This window comes from Vigna radiata, unplaced genomic scaffold (genome assembly GCF_000741045.1).
Source record: "Vigna radiata var. radiata cultivar VC1973A unplaced genomic scaffold, Vradiata_ver6 scaffold_129, whole genome shotgun sequence".
NCBI lineage: Eukaryota > Viridiplantae > Streptophyta > Magnoliopsida > Fabales > Fabaceae > Vigna > Vigna radiata.
Window position 1 is genome coordinate 265996 of NW_014543107.1, and position 13069 is coordinate 279064.

The window sequence follows — 13069 nt, forward strand, 5'->3', positions numbered from 1 at the left end:
GAGGACTAAAGAGATGAATAGGGAAGAGATTCCTAGAAGACGCACTCTAGCGGATGCTACCACCGTGGTTGGCCCTCAACACTTTAACAATATTGCAAGGCCGGGGGTCAATGCACTGAATATGGAGATTAAACCAACATTGCTTCACTTGGTGCAAAGCAATCAATTTAGTGGGCTATCACACAAAAGTCCATATGATCATCTCACCATGTTGAATGAGATTTGTAACATGGTGAAGATCAACGGAGTTCCGGATGAAGTGATCAAAATTAGCTTGTTTCCTTTCACATTGGGAGGCAACACTAAACTGTGGCTAAATTCTTTTTTGGAGGAGAGCTTTACAACCTGGGAGGTTGTGGTGGCAAAATTTCTGAATAAGTACTTTCCACAGTCCAAAATCAACAAAGGTAAAATGGAGATTTCTTCTTTCAGGCAAGGGATGGAGGAAACCCTAGGCCAGGCGTGGGATAGATTTAAAAGCTTGTTGAGGAAGACGCCTGTGCATGGTTTTGATGATACGACAATAGTTCTCACATTCCTTGGAGGACTTGGCACTCAGTCAAAGCTTATGCCAGATGCCTCAGCTGGAGGCAACATTAAACACAAGACTGTTGAGGAGGCTTATGAGCTGATAGAAAGCATGTTAGTGAATGAGAACGAAACACTTAATGAAAGGGGCGTGCTACCCCTAAAAAGAGTTTTTCAATTGCCTACTGAAGATGCCTTGCTTGCGCAGAAGAAGCTTCTTTCTCAACAATTGGAGAGTTTGACAAGGATTATTGCTCAACTGCCTAATGAGCTGAAGAATGTTTCACAGGTACATTAACTCTGTGATCGTTGTGGTGGTGACCATATCAATGGTCTATGTGCTTTTCTAAAAGAGGTCCAAGAAGAAGCAAATTACATGGGCAATCAATTCCAATACCACCAGGGCAACTTCAATCAAGGAAATTACAACCAAGGTTGGAGAAATCACCCAAGCATTGGGCAAAGCCAGAATAATCAAATCGGGCAAGTTGGAGGCCAATTCAACAAACCACAACAACCACCACTTTGGCAACAAATATCTGCTTTAACTGAAAAAGTTAACAACCTTGATGAGAAGTTTGAAATATTCTTGAAGGTGCATGAATCCACCGTCAAGAGCAATGAGGCTTCTTTTAGAGACATACATATGCAGATTGGTCAACTGGCCAAAAGGGTGGAGGTTACAGAGAAAAATTAATTTGGGGCTAATACTGAAGTTAACCCTGGAGAAGATTGTAAAGTTGTGGTAAGTATGGTTGAGGAAAGAGTGGAAAAAGAATAAATATGTGAGGGGGAGATTAGAGAAGAAAAAGAGAAGAGGGAAAAGAAAAAAATTGAAAAAGAAGAAAAAATTTTAAAAAATGATATAGTTCTTCTTTACCCAAAAGAGCAAAAGAAAGAAGAGAGGAAGTGTGAGAGATTTATAGAAATCTTCAATCAAATGGAGATTACTATACCGTTGACCGAAGCACTCCAACAAATTCTTGTTTATGCAAGGCGTATAAAGCAATATCTCGGAGGAAAGATAGATTTTGAGGAGAAAGCTACTGAGGAACATGAAGGTTGCAATGACTCTTTGAAGAAAAAGTACCCTCCAAAAGTAAAGGATCTGGGAAGTTTTACAATTCCTTGCGCCATTGGGAGTGTGAAGATAGGGAAAGCTTTACTTGATTTACGGTCAAGTATCAACTTAATGCTCATATTTATGCTAAAGAAGATTGGTGGTCTTACATTGAAGCCGACAAAGATCTCCTTGATCATGGCGGATAGATCATCAAAGAAACCCTATGGTATGGTGGAGGATGTTGTAATTCGCATTGAAGGGCTTAATTCCTGGTTGACTTCGTGGTGATAGAGATGAAGGAGGATGATAAGATTCCGGTTATTCTTGGAAGGCCGTTTATGCAAATGGCCAGAGTAGTCATCAATGTTTATGATGGGGTAATTAAGCTTAAAGACCGAGAAGAAAAGGTGGTCTATAATGTCTTTAAAGAGAAGCAAATTGGAGTAAAAAAGCTAGGTCACAAAGCTTTAAAGAAGGATGCACTAGAGGCGAGACCTAAATCTGCTAAAGAGGTCAACAAAGGTAGTAAGTTTGTTTTAATGCAGGTGAAGGAAGAAGAAAAAGTTGATAAAGGAAGGAGAATTCACTTTAACTTGAAGGATGCACCATTCAAGCTTGGTACTCTTGTGAAATACAAGAAGAAGCTGTGGGTGGTGAAAGATTTTGAAGAGAATGGAATGATAGAAATTGAAGCTTCATACTTTAGGCGAGTCAAGAAGGTGGACCGAAAACAATTGATGAGTTGGTGTGATGAAGGCAAAGAAGGCACCAACATGAAGGATGAAATTTGAGCTCTACTGGGTCAAGCTAGTAACATTAAAAGAACGCTTACTGGGAGGCACCCCAGTGATCCAAGAACATTATTTTTGTGCTTTCATTTTTAAATCTTGGTGATGTAATTATGAACATTTTTTAAATTTTGTGTATTGGGTAGCTTCTACTGAGGGAAGCTAAAAATTTTTAGGTATTCACTGAAGGATACAGGAAGGAACTCCTACTGAAGGGTGTCAGAAAGATTTGCACTTACTGACAAGTGCTAGAAAGGTTTGGGTCAGGCTCGTGACGTTAAACAAGCGCTACTTGGGAGGCAACCCAATTGATTGTTTATCTTTATTTTAACACTGTTCTAGTTTCATTTTAGGACTTGACTGTTGCATATGTGATGGGAATTGCATAAAAATTAAAAAATTAGAGTTGAAATCGAGTGATACAGGTCGAATAACGCTCAGGCGAGCCAAAAAGGGGGAATTTCAAAACCGCGCCCACTGCTCAACGGTAACATAGAGCTGAGCGGTGACGTCGAAGTGAGCTTTTGGGCTTTTAAAAGAGCTTAGCGTTGGAGGCCCATTTGCACATTTTAAAACACCCTTAGGGTTCGCCCAGGCGCTACTTTTCGACTTTCACTCTTCATTTTCACTCTCAAGAGCTTTTCAAATGTTTCTCTCCACTTTTCCCATCACCCACTCTCTAGAAAACCCTTCCGTCGCATCCAAAATCGCGACTGGACGACGATCCAAAAAAGAAAATTATTTGAAAAATGTTTTTGGAGTTGCCACCATAGTTTATTTTGGAAAACTATGGAAAAACCATAAAAAGATAAGGCTAGGTCCACAAAAACCAGATTTTGGGTTTAGGAGTCGGTTATGTGTAGGGAATGTGTTAGCATCCTACAATGCCTGCCCGAAGGCAGTACCTTTAATTAAATACGCGAATAAAGATGTGGTTTTGCAAAATGTTTAACTATCCCTAAAAGACTCTAAAGAAACAATATATTTTTTTTGTTTTTTTGTGCCCGACAAGGATCGACCCTTCTCCTACGTATTCTCAAAATTAGAAATTAGGGTTACGCAGTTCTAGAGAAATTGTTAGGAAAATTTGTTTGAGGAATTTGTTTAGAAAAGTTGATTGGAAAATGATTGTAGATAAATTTTTGATTTTTTGGAAAGTGACCCTGACAAGGACTAGCCTTGCTCCTACGTATCTCCACTTTTGATGGAGAATCAATGATTACGTAGTTCTGGCTAGACAGATCGTTTGTGAATATTTGAAAATGGGGATGTTTTTCGTTTTGAAGATTTTATATTTTTTGGTATATCTAAGTCCCACATCAAGTAGTATGGGATGTTCAAATGGACTACTTGTGTGCTTGGTTCTCTAGCACCTAAAAGCTAGCCTGAGGATGGGTGGGTTCCTCCAGTGCTTGAGAACTTATCAAATTGTATTCAGAGAGTAAATCAGATAATTGTGGCTATCATTTGTGGTAGAGTTTTAAAGCTTTCTTAATCAGAAATTGAGCACATCACTATTAAACAAAACTTGAAAAAATATGGAGCAGTAGCCTCAACATGATGAGGCACAACTAGAGCTAGGTATATCATTGAGGCCATCCATGCTATGAAGCCCAGACACGGATACAGAGAGATATGGCTAAATTAAAAAATCATAGGACACAAAAATAGCATATACATACATACATCTTTGATTTCTTCCAAGAATATCTTGAGTTCTTCCACAACTGATTAGGCTTCAGTCATGAAGGATACAATATCATGGTCAATCATTTTGAGAGATGTAAGCTTGTTTGCAGAATTATAGAGACGTTGGATATTATTGACATAGATGTTTTGAGCTCTCTTCCAAAAGAAATGGCATGTTTTGAAAGCTCTAAGAAAAATCAAAAGTCTTGGTTCCATGGATTGCCACAACAAGGCACATAGCTGAAAATCTGTTTATTTCCATTGTTCAGATTTTTCAGCTGGTACACGGCTTCCATCTTGCTCAAGGTGGTCATGATGTCATTGACCAAAGAACCACATTTAAACAAATACAACCCATGAAAGATAATTTTAGCTTCAAGGAAATAATGCAGGGCTTCTAGAGAATGAAATAGCATTTATAATGGTCATTGTTGACCAAGAAGACTAAAACAGCAAGGAACCAGCGAGAAGGTGCAAAAACAACAAGGAAAAACAAAAACCCTAGGGTGACTTCGAACCACAATGGATCGAAGCTTTGAAGGTCGAAACAGAGACAACAAGGTCCCGCGAGCCTGACAATAGCAATGTGACGGAGTCACAGCAAGTGGTAGGCGAGGCTGAGAATTAGGTTCGGCACCTGCATGGTTGGCAGTTGCTCAAAGAGGCAGTCCAAATTAAGTGGTCATCGAAAAAAACTGCAGGTGGCAAACAGTTAATGGCAGTGAAAACTATGCCAAAGATGGAGACAAGCAAATGATTGACCTTCTGATACCAACATAAGATTTGAAAACAGAAAAATATAACTTGAAGGACAAAGAGACCCTCTCATAATTTTCTATTTATAATGAAAAACTTATTCAAGAGTTCATGGAAGATTAAGAGATGGTACTGGACACCTAGGTACAAAATTAGGTATGGCTTTAGGTACACCTAATAGATTGTCTAACACACCACCCCCTACTTAGGCTAAATGATGATACATAGATGACATTATTCTAACAATATTTAATAAATCGTAACTTATACAAAAGTGATAAACAACGTACCAACACATAAAAATAGAACCAAATACTAATTCTACCCATTCTTTCACTATCATTGGTTTACACTCTATAGAAGAAACCGAGTAAGTAGGAAAGCCTCAAATATATGCTTACAATAAAACTCTGGTTCACCCATCAACTAAAAAACCTATATATTGAAAAATTAATAACGTTAAAGTAATTGCCTCCATCTTCAGCTGGATGGAATGCATACCAGAGAAAGTAGAAATCCTGCATTTGTCCAATATCTATTTTCTAGAGACACCAAAACCAATTTCAAGTCCAACCATTTGCCAAATAAAAATATATAATTCCAAATTTTCATTGTCAAACAGCAACAACTTTTTTTTTTCTTGTAACGTAACAAATTTTAATTATTTACTGAATGTCATACACAAAGACCATTACGCAAAACTATATAACCAGACAACAAACAGATTCAATTAGACAACGGTCCACAACAATAAGATTCAATTGAGTCCATCATAAACTGTCAACAAAAGAAAAAGAAATGCAATAACTAATACACTCAAATGTCATCATAATAATATTAGAATGAGAATGTTTACCCTTTTTACTTCATTGCAGGTGGGGACGGGGAACTTATACAAAAAATAACAGCCTCATAATTTATTGAAGAAAAGCAGTCAAAGGTAAAATTCTGATATTCGATATATAGATATTTATAGAAGTCAGGAACCAGCTAACGAAATCAAGAGCATCAAACAAATAAATTAGCAGGTGTGATTGTTTGATATATTGAGCTGAAAGGTCACATTTTCCTATAGCACCACAAAAAAATATAGACATGGCGTAGCAGAAAAATGAATAACAAACCATAATATAGAAAAATAAATTGGTAACAAAGAATCCAAACATACAATGTAGAAATATACCTGCATGTTGAGATAAACATGATGGCAGACCAAATTCCCATATCCTCCATTTTTGACAAGATATGCATCAAATATACATCGTTCACCCTTTTAGGGATGAATATCACCTGTTGCTTAAGTGATTCAACTGTTTTAAAACCTTCATATGCCTCGTAGACATACATCTTATCTTGGTAACGTTCTCGCAACTTTTGCAAATTACTTGTAGTTGTCGCAGTAAAGAGCAAATTTTGTCGATTTTCAGGTAAGCACTGAAAGATAAATTTCAATTCCTCCTGAAAACAAGCATCCAGAACTCGATCTGCTTCATCCAAGACAAGAAATTGCACAAGCACAAGTCAAATATTAATTCACATAATTATGATCAATATCATAGGTAAAAGAATATAATTAAAATGCTTATCTAAACCTGCTTTAAATCCGGTCACTCATTACCTTGTTTCAGGAGAAAACGGGAGGAATAATTAGGGTTTATGAACCCTAAATCCATTTAATGAGTTCCAACACAAAGTTGTGCATATTTGGATTAAAAGCAAGAGGAGAAACAAATCTTTCATTAAACGGTTATATATTCGAATGCTCTATTTGCAACTCTAAAGAAAAAATGCAAATAGTAAAACTAAGTTTAAATGTGGCCAAACGAGATTAATTTTGTTTGAAGTTTTGGTTTTAAAGCTACTTTTGGACCTATAAATTGAAAACCAGATCAACACCGAACTGCTTATCCAAACGCAGCTCCAAATTGAATTACAACCTTGGTTCTGGAGAAAACAGGAGAAATATCAGGGTTATCACGGAGCAAGACGTGGATTCTCCCAGGTGTGGCAATGACGAGGTGCGGCCTCGCAACCAAATCCTTCGCTTGCTTGATCATATCCATGCCACCTACCACAATCGTGATGCGTAGGTGCACGGCTGAGCCCAGAGCGCGGAATTGCTCCACGAACTAGAACCCGAGTTCGCGTGTGGGTAATGAGTGTCGCACCTCATGCAAAATTTAATGTGCATAAAAGAATGTAGTAGAGTACTAGGAAGTGACTCCTAGGTCGTCTCTCAAGAACCTAATGTGGTTCGATAATTAGGTCAGACACGAAGTAGGGGGATTGTGAAAAGTTTGTGAATGCAGATGAACTAAAATCAAAACATTGACGCAAACTGATAATTAAACACAAATATAAAAACGGTTTCAAAGACAGAATGGAAACGGTTGGTCATTAACTTAATTACAATGCTTTCTATCACAGACCAACATAATAAAGCAACGACTCTAACCTCTAATCCAACACAGTTAACCAACTAAGCGAATGGTAATCATGTTTTCATAAAAGCGAACGCAATGCTAACATCAAACCCAATTTACACCTTGCAGTTTCATCAACTAAGAGAAAACTCAACACCAACTGGGCAACTAAGAGTATACCCAATTGCAAGTGTAAATACAGATTTAACATTAACCAAGTCAGAGCGGTAAACACAATTACAGTCCGAGAAATCTCAAAGAAGCAATGTAATTTTATTAACAACCAACCAACTAACTTAAGCTAACATGATGGCTAAATTATCACTACCAAATATACTAGATAACATTAAAGTAAATGAAAATGCTAAACCTAACACTTTAATAGATAAATATCCAGACATAATCAAAGTTATCAAAATGCAACGCTTGAACTAAAAATTAAATGCACATTGAAATAAAGCTTGAAAATTGTAAAACTAATTCACCACAGGTTCAAGCCGTGGCACCACCTCTTCTCCAATTGAAATCATCCTTTTCATATTGAAAACCGAATTTCCAATTCTTAAAACAAGATGTGGCAGAACCACCAACTCCCACCATGTGCCTCCAACTAAATGTTCCTACTTCAGCTGAAATGAATTTGTTGGCATCCCATGTAAAAGACATCACATGCTGCACCTTAATTAAATGAAAAGCTTAAGAAAAAGAAATGCTTGTAGAATAAAAACGTAATAGCCCTAAATCAAAGAAAAGTGTGGATGTGGCAGCCGAGCCTTCTTTAAGAAAATCACCGCCTATGCCTCTTCAACCATCGTGTTTCACTTTCCTAAATTGAATCAAAGCTAATGTTAATTCAAATTAACGCTTCCTTTTCTCCTTAAAATAAAAAAAAAAGTTTATTCACTCATTGCCTAAAGCTAATGGAAACCCCGACGGTGTGCATCTTCCAATTTCTGCACTGTTTTCCCAAAATGAAATAAAAGCAAGCATCCAAAAGTTCATTACTTTAATAAAAATATTCAAAGCAAAACCAAGTAAATGAGTTGTGGCTGCAGCCTCCATTTCTCATTTTTTTAAAGCAAACCAAATAGTAAAATGAAAGCAGCGTGTATCCTATTCTCCCAAGAACTTAAATCAGCAATTGAAAGATGAACGACCGTGACTACTAAGAGCTAAAGGAAATGTGTTGGAATCAAAAGGAAGATAAAAAATCTAGAGCAAAGTATTGAGCTGTAACAGTTCCACAAATTTCATTCATCCGAAATCTCCAAAGACAAACATGGTTACCCTGTCCCAATGTTCCAGCCGAGAGAAATCTGCCCCCAAAAATGAGAGTGGCAGCTGACTGGGTTTTAATCCCTAGGGCCAAGTGTCCAGAAATGTGAGGGTGGGGTCCACCCTAAAACCCTAAGTGGCGCTAAGTGTCTTACAATCTTTGGGTCCCTCATATTTCTAATGGCCCAATGTGCAAAAGTTTGTCCAAAAAGTTTAAACAATTAAATAACAATATAACTAAAATTTAAAATGTCTAATTGGAGAGTCTTGAATTTATTTGACAACACTCCAAATGTCCCAAATTGTATTTCCAAAATTTTCCCTGAAAATAATATTGTAAATAATTAGCTCAGAAAATTCAAATTAATTAAAATTAGAATTTTCGATCAAATTAAGCACAATTAGCAAAAACGGGAAAATACCGGACAATTAAACACAATTCCCTGATCAAATTCGACACAATAAACTAAGTGTAGTCAATAAAATGTTGACTCATCAAAATAGACCACAGTTTGTCTTTTGCACTCCTGGGCATAATCAAGACGCAAATCAGGGAACAATTCAAAGGACATCAGGAAATTGACACATACTCAGCAGACAGAAAAGAAAGACTAACAAGGACAAAAACAAACAGAATTATAGTCCTCAAGAAATCTGGACAAGGAAAAGTAAGTGGACAGTATCCAACACAGAATCAAGAAAAACAGATACTCATGAAATCATCCAAGCAGTTCAAAGCATGACAAAAATGATCAATCAGTTCAAGAGGTGAATCAAAAGCAATAGAGCCTCACAGGCGCACTATCAATGTTTCTCTGAAGTGTCTAAGGTAAACAATGTCAACCCAATGCACTCAAGAAAGCAAACACAAATAGACTTGGCAAGCCTGTAATATCAACACTCAAAACCTATGCATGTTCCAATCAAAAGGTCTTTTATGGATGTATGGGGCTAAGGAAAGGGGAGGATAAATATGGATAAGAAGCTATAAGCCAAAAGGAATAGAGGAGCAATGGGGAACAAGTGTAAACACATTTAAATCACACCCAAAACTCTAATTCAATCCTCTTCTTGACTCCATTATTCACACTTTTTTTTTCTCATTTTTTCCATATTTTTTTTCTTTTTTTTCATCTTGCCTCTTTTTTTTATCTCTCTTTTCATAACACAACTTCAATAGACACGATACACAACATATTTACAAAAACAAAAACAAGAAGAGGAACCAACTAGCCAATTCATCTGAATCCCCAAGGAGACCACACTTATTCCCAAAACACTTCCAAAGCTCCAAAATTCCCTAAGGTTAAGGTAATCATGGTTTTTCACTTAGGGCTAGTGTATAAGCTTCAAAACAAAGAAGTGGGGAAAGTATAGGTTCAAAAGGGGTTATCAAGGGATCACAACAAGGTAGGCTCATCTGGCAAGAGAGGCTCAACAACAAAACCACCTTTATCACTTCCAAACATGCATATCAATCAAGAATCATAAAAAAGATTCAAGCCAAGGCATATGTGCAAGCAATCAAGAGACATATCACACACAAGAAAGAATATCAAGTGGCTCAAATCTCACACAGGGTAATTTCTGTCACAATCAAATCAACCTCTCAAACATCATAATCATATTCCCAAGCAAAGAAGAGCAAGGATTTCCAATCAATCAGAGTACCAATGAAGTGAAAGACACATCTACAACCTAAACAAAGTCTAAAAATTAGGAGAAACATGTAAAACTATACACAAGACACAACAAAAACTACCTAGAAAAGAAAAAAAATATAACGCAGAAAACATAAACTAACAAAGAAAATAAAAATGTCCCCCAATAGAACACACTTAAACTACACAGTGTCCTCAATGTGTCACAAGCATAAGATCAGTAATTATAACAGTCAACATATCAAGGACAAGTGCAATGGAAGTGAGGAAAATGGGAGAAGGAAAAAGGAAAACTCTCCTGATCATGGTGGCAGTTGCCAATTTTGGACTGTCAGGGAGATATTCTCCACCACCGGATTCAGCAAGGAAGTCTTAAGGAGGAATTGCTTCAGTCTCCAAATTTGATCAAGCAGGGAGATGTCCTCCACAGCTGGATCTAAGAAGCAGTGATTGTTGATGAGAGGGTTCAGCTGGTGCCTATTAATCTTCAAACTATAGTGTATATTGGCACCCTTGTCTTCCACAGTGGGTGTGTGTTGGTCAATTTCATGTGTACCTCCTACAACATGGTTAGTGCAATGTGGTTCCAAAGAAATGACATGCAGGTGTACAACACCCTATCCCAGTGTAAGAGGCTGAACCTCAGATATACCCTCAGAACATGAATCAGTTTCAAATGTAGAAACAATTTCAACAATATGCTCAGATTCATGTTCAGTGCATGGAGAATAAAGATTCAGACAAGATGGCAAAAGTTGTTTCTCATCATGCAAAGAGTGCAAATCAAAAACATGCTCATCAACCTAACAATCATCAACATACTATCAATAACATAATCATCAACAATAGAATCAATCATTGGTACGTTTACCTCCACTTCCCTGAAGATTGGTAGAGTGGTGGAAGGTGAAGTTGATCTACCTATCTCAAAAGTGTTGCTCAGATCTACCTGATCCCCCAATTCTTCATCAGTCTCCTCAGATGCAAGAATGGGGACATAGGAGGGTGGGAAAGTAGATGGCGCAGTAGTAAGCTCATGACTCTACTCCCCATCTCCTATGTGAATGACACTGACATCATCAAGAATCTGAACAGTCTGAAATGGTGATCTCTCTGAAACTTGAGACTGTTCCTCAATTAATTGATTGGCCATCTGCCTCAGCTGATCAGTCAAACTCTGTATGGACGCTGTAAATTCCTGCTGAAACTGCATAATCTGAGTTCTGCTTTCCTGCTGAAACTACTTATTCTGAGCAGTCATCTGTCTCAACAACTCCTTCAATGTAGTCTCAAAAGTAGTGGAAGGATGAGGAGTTTCTTGGGCAGGCTGATATGATTGTAGCTGTTGTAGCTCCTCGGCTGATGGAGAAGGCATACAAGAATTTTGGAATGGCTGATATTGTTGTGGAACATCATACCATCCCCAGCTAGGGTCATTCCATCCAGGATTGTTGTTGCAACCATACTGAGCAGGGAAGAATTCATCCAAGAACATATGCTTAAGATCTTCCCAAGAAGTGATTGATCCTAGAGAAAGACAATACAGTCAATCCGTTGCTGCTTCTTGTAATGAATGCGGAAATGCCCTTAAAAACATGTGATCATCAAGGACACGAGGAGGTTTCTTTGAAGAGAAAATGGTATAGAACTCCTCCAAATGTCTATGTGGGCATTCACCAGCAAAACCATGAAACTTAGGCAAAAATGTATCAGTCCAGAGGTGAGAACACAATGAACATCATCCTCACTAAGTGAAGCTGGCTCCCAAATAGCACTCTCAAGAATGGGAGGATGAGTCATATTGTTCTCAACATATAAATCAGCAAAATATGCATGAGAAGCAATATCAGAGTCAGATGCAGAAGGAGAAGCATAATCATAGACATAGGCAGAAGAAGCAGTATTCACAAAATCAAAATAGGTAGACATGTAGAAAGAAAGCGGAAAAGAAGAATGCAATGAAAATATGCAACTAAAGTTATCTAAATGCAACAACACATGACACTACACACAAAACAGAATGACACACTCACAACACAAGACAAAACACAACACACACTACCACAACAAAAGACCTAAACCCGAACCGTTGGTCCCCAGCAACGGCGCCAAAATTTTTATGGGTGTCGCACCCCATGCAAAATTTAATGTGCATAAAAGAATGCAGTATAGTACTAGGAAGTGACTCCTAGGTCGTCTCTCAAGGACCAAATGTGGTTCGAGAATTTGGTCAAACACGAAGTGAAGGGTTGTGAAAAGTTTGTGAATTCAGATGACCTAAAATCAAAACACTGACGCAAACTCATAATTAAACACAAATATAAAAACGGTTTCAAAGAAAAAATGGAAACCATTGGTCATTAACTTAATTACAATGCTTCCTATCACAGACCAACAACATAAAGCAACGACTCTAACCTCTAATCCAACACAGTTATTCAACTAAGAGAATGATAATCATGTTTTCATAAAAGTGAACGAAGCGAACGCAATGTTAACATCAAACCCAATTTACACCATGCAATTTCATCAACTAAGAGAAGACTCAGCACAAACTAGGCAACTAAGAGTATACCAAATTGCAAGTGTAAATACAGATTTAACATTAACCAAGTTAGAGCGGCAAACACAATTACAGTCCGAGAAATCTTAAAGAAGCAATGTAATTTTATTAGCAACCAACCAACTAACTTAAGCTAACATGATGGCTAAATTATCACTACCAAATATACTAGATAACATTAAAGTAAATGAAAATGCTAAAGCTAACATTGCAATAGATAAATATCTAGACATAATCAAAGTTATCAAAATGCAATGTTTGAACAAAAAATAAAATGCACATTGAAATAAAGCTTGAAAATTGTAAAACTAATTCACCACAGG

The 13069-nt window shown here is 37.3% G+C and overlaps 1 protein-coding gene and 1 pseudogene across 1 annotated transcript; one reads left to right on the forward strand and one right to left on the reverse strand.

Annotated features, from left to right (window-relative positions):
* Positions 1–1468: 1468 nt before the first annotated feature.
* Positions 1469–1879, forward strand: LOC106752933. Its single transcript, XM_014634714.1, has one exon. It carries the CDS (start codon positions 1469–1471, stop codon positions 1877–1879), a length of 411 nt encoding a protein of 136 aa, XP_014490200.1.
* A 4004-nt stretch (positions 1880–5883) lies between these two features.
* The window catches only part of LOC106752934, an 8815-nt pseudogene continuing 1629 nt past the window's right edge, over positions 5884–13069 (reverse strand).